The sequence below is a fragment of the Equus przewalskii genome, chromosome 1, assembly GCF_037783145.1.
Source record: "Equus przewalskii isolate Varuska chromosome 1, EquPr2, whole genome shotgun sequence".
Classification (NCBI taxonomy): domain Eukaryota; kingdom Metazoa; phylum Chordata; class Mammalia; order Perissodactyla; family Equidae; genus Equus; species Equus przewalskii.
In genome coordinates, this window is record NC_091831.1 from 6,075,564 (window position 1) to 6,098,485 (window position 22,922).

The window sequence follows — 22,922 nt, forward strand, 5'->3', positions numbered from 1 at the left end:
TGAAAGGCCTAGAGTTCCTGGAGGCTGGGGCTGCTCTGCCTTGTTCATTCTATGTCCCCAGAGCCAGAACAATGCCTTTCCCTCAATGAATTATCAATAAATATGCACTGACAGATGAGCAAGAATATACACATAGACCACAATCTCTGCCACAGGAAATTTTCCCACATTATATAGAGTATCATACAAAATCACACACACAACTGTGTGTGCGACTGAGGGTTTCACACTGGGTTAAAGATGTTCGTATGTCGTTCAGATGAAAGCTCCATCTTTTGTCTATTCGCAACATCTTTCTCTCAGTGTACTTTTAGAAAAGTCTTCATTTTTAGAGGTACCCGATCCTTTGCTATGTCCTGGTTTGCTTTTGTTTTTCAAAGACACCGTGTATCTACTGTAGACCAGTTATTTGCTTTACAATATCTTCTGAAATGCTCATTGCAAGTCACTATTATCTCCATTTTACGAATGAGGAAGCTGAAACTCAAGGAATTAGTGGACTTGCCCAAGGCTATGTGCCTTCCAGTGAAGGAACTCAGTTTGAGCCTCAAGCCTGAGCCTTGGCCAATCCCTCCACAGCTTCTATGACCATCCACTCACTGCCTCTTGGTTTTGCCTCCTCGAGTAACTGTGTGGATGAGAGGAGCTACGACACTTATTTCAACACAATGTGCATCAAATGTCTCAGATGGAGGAAAGATACAGAAATCCCAAAGGAAAACAATGCATGAAAAGCCAGTGGAGGGATGAAAGCAATGGAAACTGGAACAGAGAGATCTCAGCAACCATAAGAACAGGAGGAGTGTGGAGGAATCGGGGTAAGACACAAGAGCAATGGCTGGAAAGGAGAGATCACAGGCAAAGGAACGCGGTCACCCAACAGCCATTACTCATGGAATGAAAAGTAAAGACACCCCAAGTAGTTTATAGAGAGTGTAATTTTTGCAAATACAGATTGCCAAATTGTAAAGTCTGAGAATTGGGAAACTTGAAAGCTCTGTGCTATTTTCATCCCTTTGTTCCCTTTGTTGAGGATTTCCGAAGACTGGAAGCATCTTTAGGTATCCCTCTATCTCCACAGCCATTCAATAACAAGTATTCTTTAAATCCCAAATTTGTGCGTAGCTTCATGGTAAGGGCCGGGCTGACCCTCTGCCAAGTGAGAGAAGACCTGTCCTTGAATAGCTCAACTTTGAAGCAGAAATGGGTATTTGAAGAAAAAGATAAACCTAGAAATCCAATGGGAATTACTTTAAAGAAATGAAGACCTGATTAAAGTGAAATTTAGCAATAAGACAAAACACGATCTAAAAGAGACGTAGTGATGTATTCAACACCTTCATGATGGGACTTAAAGATGCTCTCCTGCTACCCACGGGGCTCACTGTATGATCCACCATGAGCTTCCCAAAGCATCCCAACACAACCAAAAGTTTAAACAACTAAATTGACGAATATTCCCTTTATAAGCAGCAGAATCTCAAAGAAAATAACAGAGTGAAAAGGAAGCATATCTGGAAGTGTCCAGGTCACAAGACAGTGTGGCGTCTCCCCTTCATCACAGCGATGGCATGTGACCATGGCCGCAGAGCTCTGTCCTGGCTTACCAAACCTCGCTCCAGCCTCGGGCATGCCCCAGCTCTGGGAGTACATGACCTTGATTTGTCTCTCATAGAACAACTGCAAATCAGTATTGGAATCCCATCAAATACAAATGGTTCCCCTTGAGTCTACACTCAAGAATTTTGAATGATCTCAAGACACCCACTGCAGAATCTGCCTCTACCTCAGTCATTTGGGGTCACTCCAGGTGATCTGTCACAGTGGGTCCCACAAGCAGCTGACCAGAGGCTGCTCTGAAGCTACCAGACCCTTCCTTCTTCCTCTTCCTCAAGCCCAGAGTTCTGAGATGCTCACAGCCCTGGAGGCTTCACGTTCAAAGGGCGGGTTGTTTCATGGACTCAGCACCTTGATAGGAAGGTCACAGCTCCTCCTAAAGGAGCACCTCCTTGGCCGGAGGGGACCAGGTCATTCTTCCTCCAGGAAACATTTTTGGCTGTGATTCACCCCAGCTCTGTAAACTAAACAGAATCCAGCCATGAGGGGGATTTTCTTTCCAATTCTGCACACATTGAGCAGGAAGGCAAAGGGTGCTGCCCAGTGACAGCTCCATGGCCCATGGCACAGAGCAAACTCTCCTCTGGGGTCCCCAGTTGGCATGTGTCTGGCTTCCTCGGAACAAGCGTTGTTGCCTGGGGTGACAGAGAACTCAGGCTCAAGGCCACCAACACTGCCAGACAAAAAGAGCATAGGGCAGTCAGAGGCCGTGAGCTTCATTCACCCCAGAGAAGACCACAAGGGGAAACACGCCGCAAGGGATGCAGATAAAGGCCTCCTGGAACCTCAAAGAGAACCACACAGCCACGGCCGGACCCAGTCCTCATCCTGCTCACCACAAGAACCAGAGTCAGGGCCAAAGCCAAGGCTGACACCCTCTCAGGTCAATGGAACTGGACATGCACAGCACTTAAAATACAAAGTCATTCCAGCCCCCCCAAGCAGGGTTGAGCAGGGCTCTCTCAGGGCAAGAACACACTGAATCACAAAACTTTGCCACCTGCAGTCCACACCATGGATTTATCTCCATCCACTAATCCAGATCACTAGCACTGCAGACAGCTTGATGCAGATAGCTCGGCATGCTGCCCCTCCTGCAAGGCCAGCTTACCTGACAATGAAGAGAAACACTTGACAATGAAGAAGCCACCAGAGCTGCCCTGCTCTCCGGCCTCCGAAAGCTTGACCCCTGCCTCCCACTAATCCAATAATAATCATCCAGTAACAATAATTGTGAGGATTATCACAGGCAAAGGAACGCGGTCACCCAACAGCCATTACTCATGGAATGAAAAGTAAAGACACCCCAAGTAGTTTATAGAGAGTGTAATTTTTGCAAATACAGATTGCCAAATTGTAAAGTCTGAGAATTGGGAAACTTGAAAGCTCTGTGCTACCACCAGCCTTTGTGGAGTGTTACTCTTTGCGAGGCACTAGGCATACACCATCATGAGTCTTTCCAGACTGTTTGTAATCCACAAGTGGCCCAGAGAAGTCAAACTACTTTCCTAGGCCACCCGACTCAGGGGTGTGTTGAACCACGATCCGTCTAACTCCAAGGAAGGCGTGCTTCTCCCTCTACAAAGTGAGTGCCTGACCTGACACAACCTCAGCGACCTTGGAGATACTAGCCCTGAGTCAGCATTTACTTTCACCTTCTGACTTTGACCCAGATGACCACCATGAGTAACACACAAAGAAGGCCTGTGCGACTTCTCCAAATCTGACACTGAGGACATGTTCTATGATGTAAAACAAAACAAAATCAAGCCCTACCTCCCCTCCAAGGACAGCAAGGAGAAACTTCCTTAGAAACTGGTGTCAGGGAAAAGCAGGCCTCCCCTGGAGAAAGAAGTAGTTTCCTTTCTGATTAGACCCCAAGAGTGATGAACTCACAGCATCCCTCAATAGTCTGGGCTTAGAGACGGTTGGGAGCAAACTGGGGTGCTTCCCCACGTGCCTGCCTTAAGCCAGAGTCCCATAGGATCCCCTCCAACTCCTTCTCCCCTCAACAATCCCCATCTCACTACATGTTTACCTTCAAGTGTCACGTTGTATATACAGTTTCTTTAAACTGAAAAATCACCCCAAATGCATTTTATAGGCAGATTATCAATGATCAGCTGGATATTTCCCTTCTCTGCCGTTTTCCTCCATAATGGTAACTCACTTCAAAATGCACTGGATATCAGGGAGCTTAAGGTCCATGAGAGAGCACCTAACTATTTGACAAATGCTGCTCAGAAATGCCGGCCCCGTAAATGACATGCAAACCACGTTCACCTCGCAGCGTATCTCGTCAAGGAGGAGCACTCCATTCTCTCTAAATCAAGCCTAATTCATAGGTTTAATATCAAAAATAAAGAAATCTAGCCAACATTCACCTTGCTTCTTATATTCCACTTCCAAATCATCAGCGGGTTAATAGCTAATTAGAAACACCTTCCACGCAATGCGCTGCAGCCTCAGATGGGAATGAGACGGCCACTTACTTTAGTCGAGCAATAACATTCAGTCTGAAGAATCAAATCAGATTCCTGACCCCTTAATCCCAGGGATGTTGGAGAGTGCAGCGAGGAGGCCAGCTCCCGCAGGGCAAGGACTGGGGGGCTTCCAAGGAAAGGGATGGAGGTGCCACCTGTCAATGCCTCCATTGCCACGGAGCCCAACGCAGCCACGACAAAGGTGTGCAGGACGGAGGTGTAGAAAGCTCCCAGATGCAAATCCAGATTGGGAGGTATTTATCGCTTAGCCTCCATCCAGAGAGCCCAGCCCTACAACACACTCACCCACGTTTTCAACACATCCATTCCATCCCACTGCATCACAGCTGAGGGATTCAATCTGATAATTTAGGATTTTCTAGCTCTTGCAGAAAACCCCACTCAGGGTTTCCCCCTAAACACAATGAATCAGGAGAGAAGGCAGTATAATCACAGAAGAGGAGAGAGAGTGGGGACTCCTCTAACCTCCCCTCCCGCCTCTGCATCCCAGGCAGCCCCATGATAGGGATTCAACAGCAACAAATCAGACAAAGTGGGAAAAAGATCTTATCTGCTATGAAAAATAGATGGCATGCTGAGAAAAGTGGCAAGTGCTAAAAAGCTACCCATAGGGTCGAATAGCTAAGAGCTCCTTCCCCTTCTGGGGAGGATTAATATTTATATTCACAAATATTAACATTTAGCGCTATCCATCCCTTCCTAAGATCCTGTGTATCCATGACACGGAGTCGATGGACACTGGACCCCAAGCATGGAGAACGGCTTGTAGTGTCTCTGATACAGCAAAGTGGGGAGAGCCTTTTGGAGCGGAGTTTTTGTTTTGAACCATTAGAATCCACTGAACTGAAAAGACCAAGCTGTCAGAGTTCGTTTACTTCTTCTATCAACAAAACTGTAGAATAACACAAAATATTTCACTTTACAATATAATTTGTAACCTCAATTTACTTGCAGCTCTGGGAATTTGACAGGTACCGTATTAAGTAAAAACCCTCCTCAGAAGTCTTATTGCAAAGGTTAACCACAAAACAGCAAGCTCCAGCAGACAGCAGCCTCCTGCAGCTTACAGCCCCGCAGTTAGCATGCAGGCTCGTAGGTATAAACCGGGAGCTCCCGCGTACATTTTGTAGTAAATTTAGAACAACTTTCCATTAAAGAAATCCACTAGCTAATAGATCTTTGAGATAATAAGAGGTGTTATTTGTTCAATGTCTATCTACATCTAGAATTATTTCTTTATGTATCCAAATATAAAAAGGGTAACTGCATTTTATTCCTGGAAAACACCTGCTACAAAAGTATGTCATGTATTTTATGAGTTGACTCTGCAGTAAAGAACATTTCCCACCGATACTCCTCTTTCAGTCAGTCAACCACTGTTTGTTGAGAACCTGCTCCATGCCAGCAGGGCCACTGGGCACTGAGGGGCCACCAAGATGATGAGGAGTGATTTCTCCCACGGAGCATCCAAGATCTACATACAAATGTACTGAATTGCACGAAAACATAGTAAGTCACCTAGAAAAGTGTCTTATATGAGTAGAAATACATAGAAGATGCAACAATCCTATTAACACTTCATTTCTTCTTCTTTTTTTTTTGATAAGGAAGATTCACCCTGAGCTAACATGTACTGCCAATCCTCCCATCCCCCACTTTTTTTTTGCTCGGGGAATGTTAGCCCTGAGCTAACACCTGTGCCACACTTCCTCTATTTTTTGTATGTGCAATGCCTCCACAGCATGGCCGACGAGTGGATTAGGTCTGTACCCAGGATCCAAACCTGCAAACCTGGGCCGCTGAAGCAGAGTGTGCAGAACTTTAACCACTCAGCCATGAGGCTGGCCCCACATACTTGAATTCTATGGAGAAATTATATTAAATATTATCATTTTTTATAGATCTGAAAATGTATTACATATGTGAACTTTTAAAAATTTAAGTATTCCACTGTAAGGCTTTCCTGAAAATGGAGACAAAATATTATTCCATTTTATTTCTGATTTTGTGTCTAGAAAATAGCAGAAATTTCATAAATAATGGTGTAATTCCACATTCAGTCTTCAAGATGATTTCATTTCAAACACTGCATTTCATGGAGCTTCCACACAGAAACAAGGTAAAGCTCCGCCATCTGGACAGTCACCACGCTGGTGATGATCGATTCACCAGCAGGAAGTCCACTCAGTTTCTTTCTGCAAAAGTCTTCAAAAGACAAATTTTTTCAAGAAATTTTTTGAATAAAAAATTTTAATGTCAACCAACAAAGCCAGAAGAGTTCCTGAGTAGGAAAAGCTGTCTGTTACACACATACCTGAAAGAGGGTTCAAGCACAGAAGAAAAATGGGATAAGGGGGTAAAATCCAAAGATAAGGTGTTAATGTCCCAGATATACACAACTCAATTGAAGGACGCAAGCAATCCAATTAAAAAATGGGCAGAGGAACTGAATAGACACTTTTCCAAAGAAGACACATAAATGGCCAACAAGTACATGAAAAGGTGTTGAATATCACTAATCATAAGGGAAACCCACACAATGAGATACTAGCTCACATCTGTTCGGATGGTTATTATCAAAAGAGAGCCTTGATGCACTGTTGGTGGGAGTATAAATTGGTACAGCCATTATGGAAAACAGTATGGAGGTTCCTCAAAAAATTAAAGATAGAACCATCATATGATCCAGCAATCCCACTTCTGGGTATGAATCAAAGGGAAGAAAAACACTATCTTAGAAAGATATCTGCCCTCTCATGTTCTCTACAACATTATTCACAAGAGACAAGACATGGGAACAACCCAAGTGTCCATCGAAGGATGAACAGATAAAGGAGATGTGATATATATAATGAAATATTATTCAGCTCCCAAAAAGAAGGAAATCCTGCCATTTGTGACAACATAGATGGACCTTGAGGGCATTCTGCTAAGTGAAATAAGCCAGACAGAGAAAGACAAATACAGTATGATCTCACTCATATGTGGAATCTTTAAAACAAACAAACAAAAACAATGAACTTCTCCAGAAGAGACACTTGCTAATGTTTTCCACACATGTCCTATATGCCAGGCACCGGCAGGGTGCCTGGGATATACATTCACATCCCTGTGAGCCCAATGCCCACCTTGTTCCCATTGCCAAGTGAAGCTGAGCCACGCCAATAGGGATCTGCTTTAAAGCTGGAGCACTTGGCAAGGAGTCTTGGGGGCAACTGCCTCCAGTTTTCAGGTACCCCCCTAACACATGAAAGCTCTGCTCTGGCATCTTCAGGGGACTGCTGCTATTATTTATTCTAAGGAGTGCTGGCTTTGCTGGGTCACGTGACATGGAAGGGTGGCTGAGAAATGGGAAATAAAGAGGGTCATTGAAATGAATCGCAAGTATTTCTATTAAGTATTTAACATCACTGAGACTCAGTTTTTGCATCCACAAAATGGGGATATTATTGACATCTTGATCAAATGATTCTTTGGAGTAAGGGGCAGTCCTGAACATGGAAGGATGTTTAGCAGCATCCCTGGATTCTACCCACTAGATGCCAGCAGCGCTCATTCCACCAGTTGACAACAAAAATGTGTCTGGACATTGCCAAACGTCCTATAGGGGGCAAAATCCTCCCTGGCTGAGAACCACTGAAAAGATATCTCAGACAATTCTGGCAAAGCAGCACGCATTCAATAAACATTGGCTTCCTCCTCCTCCTCCCATTCTCGATTAAATTAAAAGCCTAACATCAGAGCGTCTTATACTGCATAGGCTTTCTTCTAAGTCCCAGGAGCATTGCAGGTAAAAATGTAGGATGGAAGGATCTGGAGAACGACCTTAATTAATAAAATGTATTGCCTCCGTTTTGTTTTGCATTAAGAGAAGTTTCATGCATCACACAGAGAAGGCACTTGGCTTCGTTCCCTGTGAAGTGGAGTACGTCCTCCAGGATTAAGTGCCAGCAGGACGGCATCGTCAACACCAGCCAGGAGCTCACAGGAAAGTTGGCGCCGTCTTTGAGAATTCTTAAACAGGCTTTGCCCTTTCAAAACTTTCCTCCAAAGCCAGCCTCCTTAAATAAGAGCCCTGGCTAAGAGCTCTCCATCACTGCCATTCCTTTGAGAGTAGTTTGATTTTTCATCTCTGAATTAAATAAAGAGGCAATTTGAATAAAACCCATCTGTATAAAATATCTATGCTATGTGCAACAAATTGGTTATAAACAACCAGGTAAAATCTGGAATTATGTGCTTTAATTTTAAGCCAAGCTTAATTATTAAGACAGGAGCAAAAGCAAGCATGCCATAGAATAACTACAAGGAAAATATTAAAATAATTTATGAAAACACCATAAAGGATAAACAGAACTCCAACTGGTAGCAAAGCACGGTGCACATGGGGTCCTTTTCCTGCCATGGGATCCAGAGCATCATTACTAGATCCAAGTCAATGTCAGTCTTGAAGACCAGTGCTTCAAGATGGACAACTCAGCCCCAGAGGAATGTCTCACGTGTTTCTCTGGGAGACTAGCCAGAAACGTGCTCTGGTGCAGCCCAGGTCAGCCCCAACCAAGGAGGCAGGCCTGTGCCTCAGTGCCCACAAACTGGTGTCTGAGCTAAAAAATATCTGAGGCAAGACCAATTTCCTTGGAAAGGACGAAGGTTCAAATAGCATTATTATTAAGTGTATGAGCTGGGGAAAAGGCAGGCATGCTGAGCTCTAGGGAAATTTTCATTCCAGAATGTTTCCATTATACTGACTTTGAATTCCTATTTCTTCACTGAAAAACAATATTTATTTTTTTTCCTTTTGGTCCTTAGCTAGTTGTGTTGTGACAGTGTTTATGTCAATAGCTTCTGTATAGTGTTTCAAAGGAAAGAATTATTCTTAGGTGTGCTTAAAATCTTCAAGCTATTAGGTATGCAAAACCTCAACAGGAAACCAGTAAATTTAAAAAATAAATTAAATTAAAAGTAACAACATTGACTAAAACCCAAGGCTTCAAAGGAAGGAAAAAAGATGCTGAGAAGAAATAATCCAGGAGTCTCTTGAGCCCGAAATGCTTTATATCTGTGCTTTCAACTTGCACAAAGATTTCAGCTGCACGCCCTTTCTCGGGAGAAGTGTTTCCTGGGAGGCAGACAGAACAGGAAGGAAAACACACAGTCCTCCCCAACTCTACCATCTTCAGGCTGGGGCTGGGGCCAAGGTCCTTGAGGCAGACCCCAGCAAGTGGGGACCTCCACCTCTCTCTCTCCCATCCTAAAGCAAATGGTACATTTTCTCCGATCCACAGACCTAAGGCATAGCGCTGGCAAGGACTAAAATTCTTCCACAGCAGTGACACCAAATGGCACTGTACCTGCAAATAGCCTACCCTGCAAAATTGCTTTCTGAGCATTACCATGATTTATCCCTAAGAAACCTGGCTTCTCAAAGGTGGAATCCCTTTCTAAGGCTTAAGGCTCTTTCCTGTCCTGACTACATGCCAAATTAATTTTGGCCGAAACATCATTGAGCTTTCCATCCTGGACTCTGATACATCTGACGAATACTATGCAGGAGTGGGAAATGTATTATATTTAAAAGGAGAGAACTGCTGGGTCACAAAAATATGTATGGAAAATTTACCTTATGAAAGGAGCCACACATGATTATAAATGATTATAAATGTCTATTATGTACATTAGGTTGGTGGAAATGTAATACACTACATTAATGGATTGAGGAAAATGCTTCCTGGTCAAAAGACGCCTGAATCACAGGTGAGAGGAGAAATAGAAGGGGCAACACAGAAAGGAGCCAACGCTGCCGTCAAAAGGTGATGAACTACGCAGATGGTGCAAATATCATCTTGGACTGCTCTGGGACAGTCTCCACGTGGCCATGACCAAAAACATGAGTGACACTTAGACACAGGAAATAAATAGCAACAGGATCTCACAAATTCCGAGTTGGAATGCAATTTCAGAGTTTGAAAGGACAAAGGAACAAACCTAAGATTAACTTGATTCTAGATAAAATAAACCAGACAACAGTTTTTGACTGGTGGTCTCCAATGTTTAAATGGTCAATATCTAGACAAGACTAAATTGGGCATGTCAGCAAAATCCATTATATTCAATAAACTAGTCTTTCGGACAGGTCCAATTATCAGTTATGGCCAACCTCGGTTATGGCCAACATGCTGACTGGTAACATCTTAAGCATTTCAAAATTGAAATAATAATCTCTTCCATTTTCGGTGGGCAGAATTGTGAGTTCTCAACTGATTCTTTAACTATGATATTCTCTTGCTCAATGTGTCATATATAAGGATCTACATCATAAATTGTCCGTCTCCCTTGACAAACTGCAAGGATCTTCTTTATCATCCAGTGAGAATTTTGTGATCCATTATATTTTCCCTTTGGCCTTGACTTCCAGGCAGCTTCACGTCTTTTGGCTTCTAGAAAGCTTCAAATTTTCTCTATGGTTTTACATGTTCTATTTTATATTCATGGTCTATGAATCATTCTTTGTAAAGCATACCAAGTCCTGTATGAAAGTGTGTAGAATATAAACTACAACTTATAAACATAATCTCCTTTAAGCCTCAGCTTAACCTGAAAGAAAGTGGGAAGTATGAGACACAAAATCTGTGGTAATAAAGAGGGACACATGAGAATGGTTGACAGTCACAGTTGCAAACTCTGATAGCTCAAAGGAAGTAAAAAACATTGGTTTCATTTATTTCTCACCCTGAGGGAGAATGACACAAGCAGCAAGGCCTCATGAGAATTTGAATCAGGGTAGTTGAATTTTTAAAAATTCTGTCGCGAGTCTGACTAGTTGACAAATGTAGCAAAGGTTTTGTTGCAAGTGATGCAGTCAATACGAACAAGAGAGCTCCGTCTAAAAGTCTGAAAATTATACTCAGTCCTGCCCCCTTTTTCACCCACTGCACACTGTAGAAATGCCTTTCTCAAGCGAAATTAAAGCAGTTAATAACAAATGCTTTCTTCAAGCTGAAAAAGAAATTCAGTCAAACCAAAAGACTCATTTCCTACCAGGTCACTTCTATGCCTTAAAATTCTAGTCGGGGATTATTAGTGTACAAACACCCTACCGGGATGAATTCAAGCCCTAAGACTAGAAGAAAGACAAAGAAACTCAAACAAGTCAACAACTAGAGAGAACTATATGATAGCCACACATATCTCTTCAACATTAGACTATGCTACGCTCACTGCAAAGCGTAAATCTGAAAAATTTAGATAATGAGTTCACTGATGGATGCCAGCACTTAAATGCTAACAGTGACGGCCTGTGCTTCCAATACAACCTGAGATCTTAAATGGAGACTTAGCATTTGCTTCCCACTGGGAAGATGAGAAAGCGCTTCTGGAGGCTAACACACAAACACACTTCTCCTGTGTCTGAAGTGTGCTTATCTTAAATGTCATCCTGCTGTCTGGCACTATCATATCCTAGAGCAGAGCTAGAATGTCAGGCCACCGCCAATCAGTTACTATCTTGAACACAGCAACCAAATGACTGGTGTCCTTTGGGGTATTCATTATATCCTATAACTTGGATTCCTGATTTACAAGTTGTTGCACCAAAACTAACAGGCGCTATCTTTAATTACATTTTACAAGCCCCATGAATTGAAGGAACAGTACATCTGCAGGGACAAAGCTGAACAAGCACACAAATATTTAAGAGACCACAGAGGCTGATTTTGTCCATTTCTAAGCTGTGGGTGGTCAAACTGCATGTCCAGCTGTGCCATTAAAACTTAAATACAGACTCCAGAAGCTTCTGGGAATCACTACTTATCCTATGGAGGCAAGGAAGTCTCTGATGCATGCCAGGAGGAGGAGGAGCAGGGAAGGCTGGCAACATGTAAGACATGAAGCTATTAAGTTATAGGCAAAAAACAAGAAAAAGACAATCAGATAATGACATAGACACAATGTTCTATGGCATCTATGTAATTTCTATAGGAATCATTTGATTATAATATTAGTGAGACCTTGTTCTTTTAGAACTTCACAGCAGGACTCCATAAAGCTCGGTAAGGAACAGGACCCTCTTTTAATAGCACAGACTTCTAATGGTACCAAAACAGTATGTAGGAACATCTTGACCTCTGGGCTTAAAATTCACTCAGGTAAGTAGTAAGTTTTGTGGAAAAGCTGTTAGGATTAAAAAGAGGACTAGGATTAGTTGTTAGGATTAAAAACAAAACAAAACATTCTCTGGGAAATAGGAGGACTATGCAAGGCGGCAGGGTGTGGACACAGGCGTGGACAGCCTACATTTAAATACTGGCCCTACCACTTCCCAGCTATGTGGCTTTTGGAAAGTTACCAAACCTTTATGCCTCAATTCCCCCATCTGTAAAGTGGGCATAGAAACAACAGCTGTCTCAGAATGTTGCTGAGGGTGTTAAGGACACGATTACATGCAATATCCCCACTGCCGTGCCTCGCACATGGAAAGCACGCCAAATGTTGGGTCATCCTTAGCCCTAGGACGTGAACACGTAACAGATCACAAAGAATGAGTGCATTAAATAACAAATGAAATAAACTCTTCATTCTGAAACTGGCATTCAAGCAAAGATGGTAAAGAAAACTGAAGGGTCATCAAACCACATGTCTTGAGATAGCTTTAAGTTTTACCTAGTTGGCTGCATTAAGGCAATACCCTCTCCAAACATCCAACTGATTCAGCTTCTAAAAACCACTATTGTTTATTGAACAGAGGAGCAGCATTTGGGGGTAGTGGGATGCAGGCGTAAAGATTACAATCATCACAGCCCAAACTTCGATCAGAGTCTAACATGCCTCTTTGGTGGCACGCTCTTCTGCTATTCATGTTGGCTTGGGAATTGTTCTTGTGGACAGTGTCAACTGTGACGGGAATGCCAATTTGTTTGAGCTTCTCAGAGTCAGAATCTCCAATAATAAAAGTGTCTTTACCTGACACCAACAAACCCACACATACATGTACACAGACACATACAGACAACTGCATGCACACATACACCACACACATAAACCACATGCATGCACAAACACGCATATGCATGTGCACGCACACACACGGTATCCACATACACAGGTGCATGTACACAAACATCATACACATGCACACACACTGCTCACCCTTAGGAAGCTCTGATGGAGGAAACACTGTCAGCTGGAGACTTGGCCTCAGAGTACTAGAATGCTAGATTAGACAGTTCCACATGACATTTTGTGCACAATGTAAAATAAACCACAGGGATTTCACATTCAGAGTGTTTCCCTTATCAAAATGTCTTTTAAGGCTGTAGCCTGTATGCACACTGAATGAGAGAACAGGATGGACTTCCGGCTCCAGGCTTCAATTCCATTATCACCTACACAAGTCTTTATCCTCAGAAGCCTCCATCATATCCTTCACTAAGAAGATACACTAAACTGGAGCTTCTCCCTCGTAGTGTCCTTTCCGAGAAAACAAAAACTCTCCTCCTACGGCTGAGGTGCAAAGGCTTGAGTCCAAGATGCCACTGCACACCTGCATCTCTGTCATGCAACTGGCCCTGCAGAGGTACACTGGTGAGTAGGGACACAGGGACAAGCTGGCTCTGGTATGCGGGGGATGAACAATTCCAGTGAGCACAGGTCAAGCCAGTTCCTCACCCCAGAAACAATAAAACATCCTGGGAGAAGCTGGACAGGGTCTCTGGAGAAGAAAGTGCTGGCCGCAGTGCTCCACAGTTTAAACCACAGACACGTGGCTTTCACCCACATGCAGTTCTGGGGCGACGCTCAGATACTTCTGGGTTGGCGGTAGGAGGCAGTTGATAGAGTAGCAGAAAGAGAGAATGATGCACCAATAATGCTAAAACTGAAAACAGATTCTCAATCATCATAAAAATAGCATAAAACTAAGTAAATAGAGTATGGCTGTACCCTCCTAGATGAGTGAATTTATCTTGGTGAGTCCCCTGGGAGTAAGGGCACCAAGACATACAGCTTCAGGGAACTCATCACATCTGACCTTTGCAGGAGCTGTATCCCCCAGGGGTATGGAAGGCACAGCACGGGTGCCAGGACATGGCCACCCTGCAGGGGAGATGCAGAGCAGGTCAAGTCCACGTGTAGGGTCAGGAGGCAGAGAAAGGAGTCCACACTCACGGGTTCCCCCACTCTGCCCCAGGGGCCTGCCCTGCTGGCCTGATGCAGCAGTGCCCTCCCGTTCTGGTCAACAATGTAACGGGGTCTGTGGTTTCTTTACTGATGTGGCAAATTAATCTGCCCAGTCTAGTTAAAATGCAGAAGCCACGAGTGACTTTATTGCTAGACAGCAACGACTGGTCTGTCATTTTTGGCTGTAGCCCACAGCAGAGCAAGGAGGATATGGGTCCACACGCTGATCCAGGACAGTTGGTTTTGTTTGCTGTTGATTTGTTTGTTTGTTATGTGAAAAACAGGCCATTCGAAACACAAACACTGCAGCCCTTCAGTGTAATTCTAAATTGTCACTCACAAAAGTTAATCTTGACAGAGAAAAAGAAGAGAATACTAGTGCTTTACTTTAAGTCTCTCGTTTTCTAGATGATTCAGATGCCAAGAGAGCCACGTGAATAATCTAAAGTCATACAGCAGGTGGAAACGCGAGAAGCCGAGGCCAGGACTCCACCCTGATGCCCAGGCCATGGCTGCATCCCAGCTCTCAGCTGCCTCCCCTGGTCCTCTCCACTGTGAGCGCTCAAATGTTGCCTGATGTGTGGAAAGAGGTTTCAGTCACAGCAACGTATGACTTAAGACGGACGACACTCACTCGGGCTTAATCCTAACGGAAGCACGCTCAGAATCCTGCAGCAGTGGTGCCCAAGACTAGTTTTGTCTGTGCGGTCCCAGAAAGCAGCAACCACAGGAAAGGCTCTTGCTGCTGAGGATTTTCCACAAGGTGGAGAAAAAGCATCAAATGAAGGGCAAAGCCATCAGGGAAAACACAAATTAAAGCCACAATGAGACACACTCCATACCCACCACAACGGCTAAAAAGAAAAATAGTGACGACAGCAAATACTGGTGCAGGCGCAGAGAAACTGGATCCCTCTTCCATACCTAGTGGAATGGACAGGGGCACAGCTATAGTCTGGCATTTTCTTATAAAGCTAAACGTGTAACTGCCATTTACCCAGCATTTGCACCCTGGGGCATTTGTGCCCGAGGAAGGAAGATTATGTTCACACAGAACCTGTATGTGAATGTTCATAACAGTTTTATTCATAACAGCTCCAAGCTGGAAATGGCCCAGATGACGTTCAACAGGAAAATGGATAAACAACAAACTGGTACATCCCTACTGTGAAACACTACTCAGCCATGAAAAGGAACAAACCTAATACACAACCTGAATGAATGTCCAGGGAATTAAGAAGAATGAGAAGAGCCAATCCCCAAAGGCTACATACTGTAAGATTCCATTTATACAATTTTGAAATGACAAAATTTTAGGAATAAAGAAGAAATTTGTGGTTGCCTAGGATTAGAGAAGGTGGAGCTGCGGGGAGAGGAGGGTGGCTCAGAAATGGGTAACAAGGGGGACACTTGTGGTGACAGAAAGGACAAGTAAAACTGGGAAAATCTGAGCAAGATCGTGAACTGAAGCAATGTCAATGCCAGGGTTGTGGTTGGTGCTATACTTTTGCAAAACGTTCTCACTAGGGGAACCTGGGTAAAGTGCACAGAAGATGTCTGTGTATTACTTCTTACAACTGCACTCCGTCTAAATCTACAATTATCTCCAGAAAAACTGCAATAAGAAAGAAGGGAAAAAAAGAAGAGGTCAACATAAATTTCTCCTAGAAATCGCATGTGACTGAGAACACGATGAGCTCTGTTGGTGCTAAGAGAAATTATAAAACCCAAGTGCTGGAAAATGAACCAACAGCCCTCACAGGGAGAGGAGAAGCAAGGCATAAGTTTAATATTTCATAAGTATGAAAAAACGCTTGTGATTTCTTTTAAAGCTGAAATATGTGAAATGCAAACAAACACTTTCAAAACCCAGCACAGTGCTGAGAATCCCTTTGGCTAATAAACACATGTGGTTAAAATGAGATGGCAAACTGATGGCAAACAGTGCCTCCCTGCCCTTGACAAAGACCAAGGGTGGCTCACGTTCAGCTTGGTTTTCCTCCAAGGGGCAGAGCTCAAGGTCTTTGTGCCAGCACCTCCTGTTGGCATAAGGAAATCACCCAATCTCCAGGTCCCGTTCTTCAAATAGCTATTTGCATCCCAGAAGGGGGAGCCCCCATGGTATCCAGGCAACACCACCAGCACCCCCCAGACATGAATTAGGTGCCTCATAAAAGACGAGAGCGTTCCTCCCTGTACTTACTTATTCTGCATCATGTTCATTATCACCCAGTCGAAAGGGTAGACGTTCTTCCCAATGAGGTTCTTAAACATGATGAATGTTTCCATCAGGAAATCCTGAAACAAAAACCAAAACATTGAGACAGCCCACCAAGAAAGAGGGGAAAGCCAACGCCCTCCTTCAATAGCTGCATTATAAATGACCTCATTTTTGTTAGCTGAATGAAAACATTCTAGAAAGTAATGAAGATGTATTTCACAGGAGCGTGTGTTACTTTTATCTTTCTGTTTGCCTGAGCACTTCCTGCCCGGGAGAACTTTCTCAAGGATACATTTGGAAATAGACCCTGGGTATGTCTCTCTAATAGTTATAAAGAGTCAATCCCCAAACATGCATTCTTATTCTTTCTGCTTATAGGAAAACATATCTCTTACAAACATAACATGCAGGTTCCAGCCATTTCTTATATTCACTCTACATCCATTTTTCATTGTGAACAGAGCCTATCAGGTTGAATATGCCACATAATTATCCATTCCTTTTTCTTATGTAATTTAACAAACAAAAGGCTCAAACAGGAACTCCTGCCATCGGCACATGTTCAGCTTGCTGTAAACCATTTGAGCATGTGGTCACTTTGCCAGACTCTTGTATATAGCAGCTACAGCCCCATAAACTACTCATTATGCCTCTGCTGTCTCACAGATGACCCTCTGAGCTTTACGGGTTGTGTCCTGCTGCCCCACCCAGCTTCCACACGCACAAGACCGCCCCTGCCTGGGGAAGAGGTACCCATTTCTGAGAGGTCCACCCTGTGCCTGTTGGAATTAGGAGAATTTGTTGAACCTGACAGGTTGGCACTTTTTCTGAGCTAACCTGAACAAAACAGGTGGTTATCCTGAAAACCACACCCCCCACCCCCCAGTAGTCCACATGCTTTCCCAAGATCTGGGGTGGGAAGGAAAAAGGCAACTGAGAATTCACTTGGAAAAATGAGGCCATGGTCAGAGATTGCCAAATGAGTGGATATTTCTCATTTATTTAATCTACTGAATCATAATTAGGTGCAATGGCTGTGAAGACCAAAGTGGTGAACAGAATTTAAGCAGCCAAGAAAGCAATTCCCAGCACAAAGTCCTAAACAAGTACTTCTTGCAAAGAGCCACAAGTTAAATTTGACAGCGACGATAAACTGATGTTCAAAGTTAAGATACTCTCTCTGCAGCCTTAATAGCAATGCCTGGTTGCGGCAAGTATGTCTGCTGTATGAGGGGTTGGGCGTGCCTCCACCATGATGAAAACTCAGGAAGCAACCGTGATCACCCTTGAACAGAGGCCTCCAGTTCAGGAGCGGTTAGGGACCTGGGCAAAGTCAAGAGGAAAAAGTCAGCACAATGTCCTCCAAACTCCGCTCACACGCGCCTTGACACCAGGCCTTGTGAGCAGGAGTGTTCCAGGTGTCCCCCTGCACAATGAATGGCTTCTCTCTCCAGTTTAATTATTGAAATTCAGATTTCACGACCTAAGTTTCCCCACTTTGTCAAGAGTTTCACATTTTAATGACCAGGTTGCATATTTTGCCAGCTGAGTGCCATAATTTACTCACATCTCCATTTGCATGAAATTGCTGGCTTTCTTGCTGATCACTCCTCAAAGCCTAATAATTGAGATACAGGGTCTGGATTTTATTATTCTGGAAGAGAAGCCTATTTTTCCAACTCCTTGTTTTTTTCTTTTCTAGGGAACACAGTCCCATACTTCATTAGTATGGCTCAGCTGTTAAATTTTAGTACTTTGCTGATCAAACAAAATGCTGCATATTGTGGGAGATGAGGTTTTGCAAGGCTTCCTTGTTGGTCTGCATAATTTACTAGCCATGGCGGTGGTCCCCATCACTGCATTTGCCTAGAATGGCTGATGAGGCTTAACAGACTAGTACAGGATTAATATGGGATATTTTGTGCAAATTTCATCATTCTACACCAATCCATTCCTGCCGCATTTTTTAATGTCATTGTTCAGAGGATGCACCATATAGTAGGGGGCACCTCTAACAATAGCAATCAGCGTATTCTATACGCAAAACCTTCTTGTCGTAAACCAATCTGCTTCTGTCCATCCCTATCCCCACCCACTTGAACAGACAGTCATCCTTTCTCACTTGGACTGCCAGTGGGGAATCCTAACTCATCTACCTATGTCCACTCTCGGTCCCCACACTTCATCCAGAGTGACCTTTTCAAATCGCAAATCTGGTCAAGGCACCAATGCTTCCCCAGTCTCCACTTAAACCACAGCCCCAGTGGCTTCCCAGTGTTCTTAGATTAAAGCCAAAGCATCTGGACTCTCAGAAGTAGGAAATCACCATTATGCTATGCCAGAGAAATAAATGTTTCAGACAAGGACCATCAACGGATGCCAAACTCACCAGATGAAAAGACTGTCAGAAAATAGGATACTTGCCAACTTTCTGTGGATGCCAAAGTATTACGCAAAGATTACATGACTATTGCAAAGGGGTGTGTATCTTCACAATAGAGAGATCTGGCAGTTACTCCCTTTTAAGCAAGCAATGGAACTTAACATCATCAGTAGTGGTCAGCCTGGCATTCCCAGCTCCCAATGGACACAACAGGGAGTACATACACCATCTCTGAAGCACTCCTGCCAAAAGGATGAACTTGAATTTTAGACCAAGCTTCCAGTTTGCAGGACATTCAGAGGGATGGAGAAACATCTGAGAGGCATTACCAAGCAGAACTCAAAAATTCCCGAATGAGGGATATCTGCAAAGCTATTGGCTTGGTCCCTTCAAAAAACTAAAAAAGCAATGCCATGAAAAGAAGAAAAACAAGGTGATAGACCTGTTCTAGAACAAAAGGGATTAAAGAGACACAACCAAATGCAATGGGTGAATCTGGACTGGATTCTGATTTGAGGAAGCTCCTAAGAAAGAAAGACTGGGAAGAATTGAAGAAGTCCAAATATAGATGGTATGAGGGGATGGTTGCCGTGTTCTGGAAGGGCAACAGGGCCATTGGAGACTGTCTTCATTCTTGAGAATGTTTGCTGAACACTTAGGGGAGGAGCACGTTTCTCACATCCTTCCAGGATTTCGCTAAATAGAGGTACCTGGAGATACACGAAGGAGGCAAATATGGCCAAGCGCCCGCAACTGTTGAATTCAGGTGATAAGAATAATAGTTTTCATTGTACAATTCTTTCAGCTTTTCTGTATGTCTGAAATTTTTCATGATAAATAGTTAGAGGGAACAACACATGGGAGACTGGGGGAATCAGCAAGAGATCAGTAGACTGCACCAACGCCAACAGTCTAGTTTTCATATTGTACTCCAGTTTGCAAGACAGTACTATTGGGAAAAACTGGGTACAGCATACACAGACCTCTTTGTATTATTTTTCACAGCTGCATGTGACTCTACAATTATCTCAAAATAGAAAGTTTACTCAAAAAATCAATGCTTTAAAAAAAATTTAAAACAATTAGGGGAAAAAGGGAAATGGATGACACAGAAAGTTGAAAACACACAAGCAAAGAATATAAAGCTTCTGAGCATGGCTTATGGGGTCCTGTGTGATTTGACACCCTAGCCCCTCTCCGGGCACACCTCAGCCCCTGTCCTCTCACTGCCCCCAGCACAGGCTCCTTCCTGCACAGGCTGCTCCCCCTACCTGCATTGCTCTTCCTCCTGTTGCTCAATATCCCACAACCCTCTCCCTTGTAAAGAAGCCTTCCTGACCCCCTGACCCAGTCCAGGCTGGCTACTTTACGAGGACCATTCCTTTGAAGCATGGATAATTTGCGTTGGTTGGAAGGACTCCCTGACTGTGACATTCTCCTCTAGCCCATAGGGCCATGAAGGCGGGACCTATCCACTCTGCCCACTGTTTCATCCACTCTGCTAACACAAAGTCATCGCTCAATAAACAGCTATTGAGTAAATTCACTGGGGATTCTGCACCCCCCAGACTCATTGTCCAGTGTAGAGTGCCTTGATTAAGGCTTCATTTACGAAATGGTCACAGGAATAAAGAATCAGATGTTCAGCACGAGACTTCTCCTCCCACTTGTGACATGCCCTACACAGGCTTGCAAACTACCCTTCGGTGGCTGTTTCACATGGAACTCAAGGCTCTTTAAGACTAGGCATGCCCAATAGCAGAATGTTTCCTAGGAAGGGCAGGTACTTGGTTAACATTCTTGCTTTCATAATCCCCATGAGCCTCCTCACTCACTACTTCCCAGGTGTGAGATGTCACCCTGCACCACCACAGTACAGGCTGCTGGTCGATTGGCATGGACAAGGTTAAGAAGGAAGGGGCAAAGGGCAAGTGTCTGCCTGGTGAGTCCAGGGCAGGTGTCAGGTAGGGGTTCTCAGAAGGGTGGGACTGAAGCTGAATAAAGGCGGGAGGACATCCCAGGAGGAGGGCCCTGAGAGCTCAGAGGCCTGCCTGACTCGGCTTCCCTAGGTGACTGACAAGTGGACCGAAGACGGGGAGGCCACTGGAAGCAGTGGGGCCGCACAGTAACCTGTGGCTGGCCATGAGTCCTCGCTGGAGTTGAGAGGGACGGCAGCACCCCGGTTCTGTCAAGCATTGCTGTCCTTTATCCTGCATTCACTCAACCTTCACCCAACAAGCATTACTTCTACCGGCACTGTCCTTGAATAAGTCATTGTTCACTCAGTCACTCAACAGACATTTCTCAAGGGCCTCTTAGTGGGAATTTGGGATGAGCGGCAAGACAGCATCTCCCCTGGAAGGTCCAGAGCACTCCTCATCACCTTCGATCTTACTCTGGAGACTCTGAGCAAGTTCTCTACTTCTGTTCCTGATTCTGAGACTCGGACACATGACAGCTAGTGGCCCATTCTGCAGATCAACAACCCCACTGCAGAACAAGGATTTACAGATCCTGTGTGGCTCACCATCCTAAAGGGGCTGCCTCCGTTGTGAGAGAGTTTTGAGGTGATGTGCCCATTCTTTTCATTTTCTGTCTCATGCTGTGCTCCATCCTGGGACCCAAGGGGCCATTTGAGAGACTGTAAAAGTCACAGCTCTGTGGCATGTGACTTTGGTGTTGATAATAACTGCAATTTTGTACGGGAATAACTCACTCAACCAAAAAAGGGCTAAATTTGAAAATTTGAAGTAGCACTTGTTATAAAGAAGTAGTCTTGAGAAAATGGTCTAGTCTATTTTCATATTGGAATACTAATTAACTCCCAATTAGTTAACACAAAGTGATCTTTTATTTTTGTGATAGGTTGTCAGAGCAGAAAAATAGTCAAATGCTCTCCATGTGTAGTTAATGGATAAGAGCACATTACACAAAGGTTCTAACAGCTCAACAACAATAAAAGAGGTTGACAGTCCTTGCAGTACAGATTCGGGACATCCAAACCACAAATGCCGTTTTATAACAGATATCAAATCGTCTGCAAATAATCGATTTTCTGAACTGCCGTGTCTAAGGAAAAAAATCCCTTGGGAAATCAGGACCACAACATGTAGTAAGTATCCGATCATCTGCTCTGTGCACACACTTGGAATTCAGCAAATTACAGTCATTTTTAAACACCATTTTGTATAATCACTTTTCACAATACACTGAAGCTCCCCAATCAACAGCGCCACTCCACAGCTCACATTAAATATTTTTAACAGTTTGCATATGTGGATTTTGATCATATGACTGTTCTCATAAAGGGCAAATTATTACTTGGAGTCCTCAGTTTTCAGGATGGGTAATACTTCTCATTCTGAAAACTTTGTTATTCAGCCAGGAATGTTATTTAGGAAATTGTTTACATATAGGTGCAGCTAAACTATCCTTCCACTGACCAAGACAGGGCTGAGGGATGCACGAGGCATGAAATGTTACACATACCAAATTGGATTTCACTGCGCCATAATTGCTCAAGAACCACAGGATAGCAATGTGATATATATTACATATACCAGTATACCCCTACTTCAAATTGCTCATTAATACTAAACAAATAAAAATTAGAGGCCAGCCCTGGGGTGTTGTGGTTAAGTTCGCATGCTTCACTTTGGAGGCCCAGGGTTCGCAGGTTCAGACCCTGGATGGACCTACACACTGCTCATCCAGCCACACTGTGGCAGCATCCCACATATGAAATGGAGGAAGATTGGCACAGATGTTAACTCAGCAACAGTCTTCCTCAAGCAAAAAGAGGAAGATTGGCAACAGGTGTTAATTCAGCCAATCTTCTTCACCAAAAAATAAAAAAATAAACATAGAGACACACAAACATATACACATTCTTGTTCCTTGACTTTTATTTGAGGGAAACTGCTATGATTTTAAGGTATAGATCCACTTTTGTCTTCTTAGAAATTTAAATATATATGCATATATAGACACACACACACATATATAGTGGAAACAATTAGGAAAT

At 43.7% G+C, this 22,922-nt stretch overlaps 1 protein-coding gene across 2 annotated transcripts in view; it reads right to left on the bottom strand.

Annotated features, from left to right (window-relative positions):
- DOCK1 (dedicator of cytokinesis 1) overlaps window positions 1-22,922 on the bottom strand; it is a 503,206-nt gene that overhangs the window by 167,364 nt on the left and 312,920 nt on the right. For both annotated transcript variants that reach the window (XM_070566542.1, XM_070566478.1), the window contains exon 29: window positions 16,498-16,592. In XM_070566542.1, coding sequence (XP_070422643.1) covers window positions 16,498-16,592 — 95 coding nt within the window. The remainder of the gene's footprint in view (window positions 1-16,497; window positions 16,593-22,922) is intronic.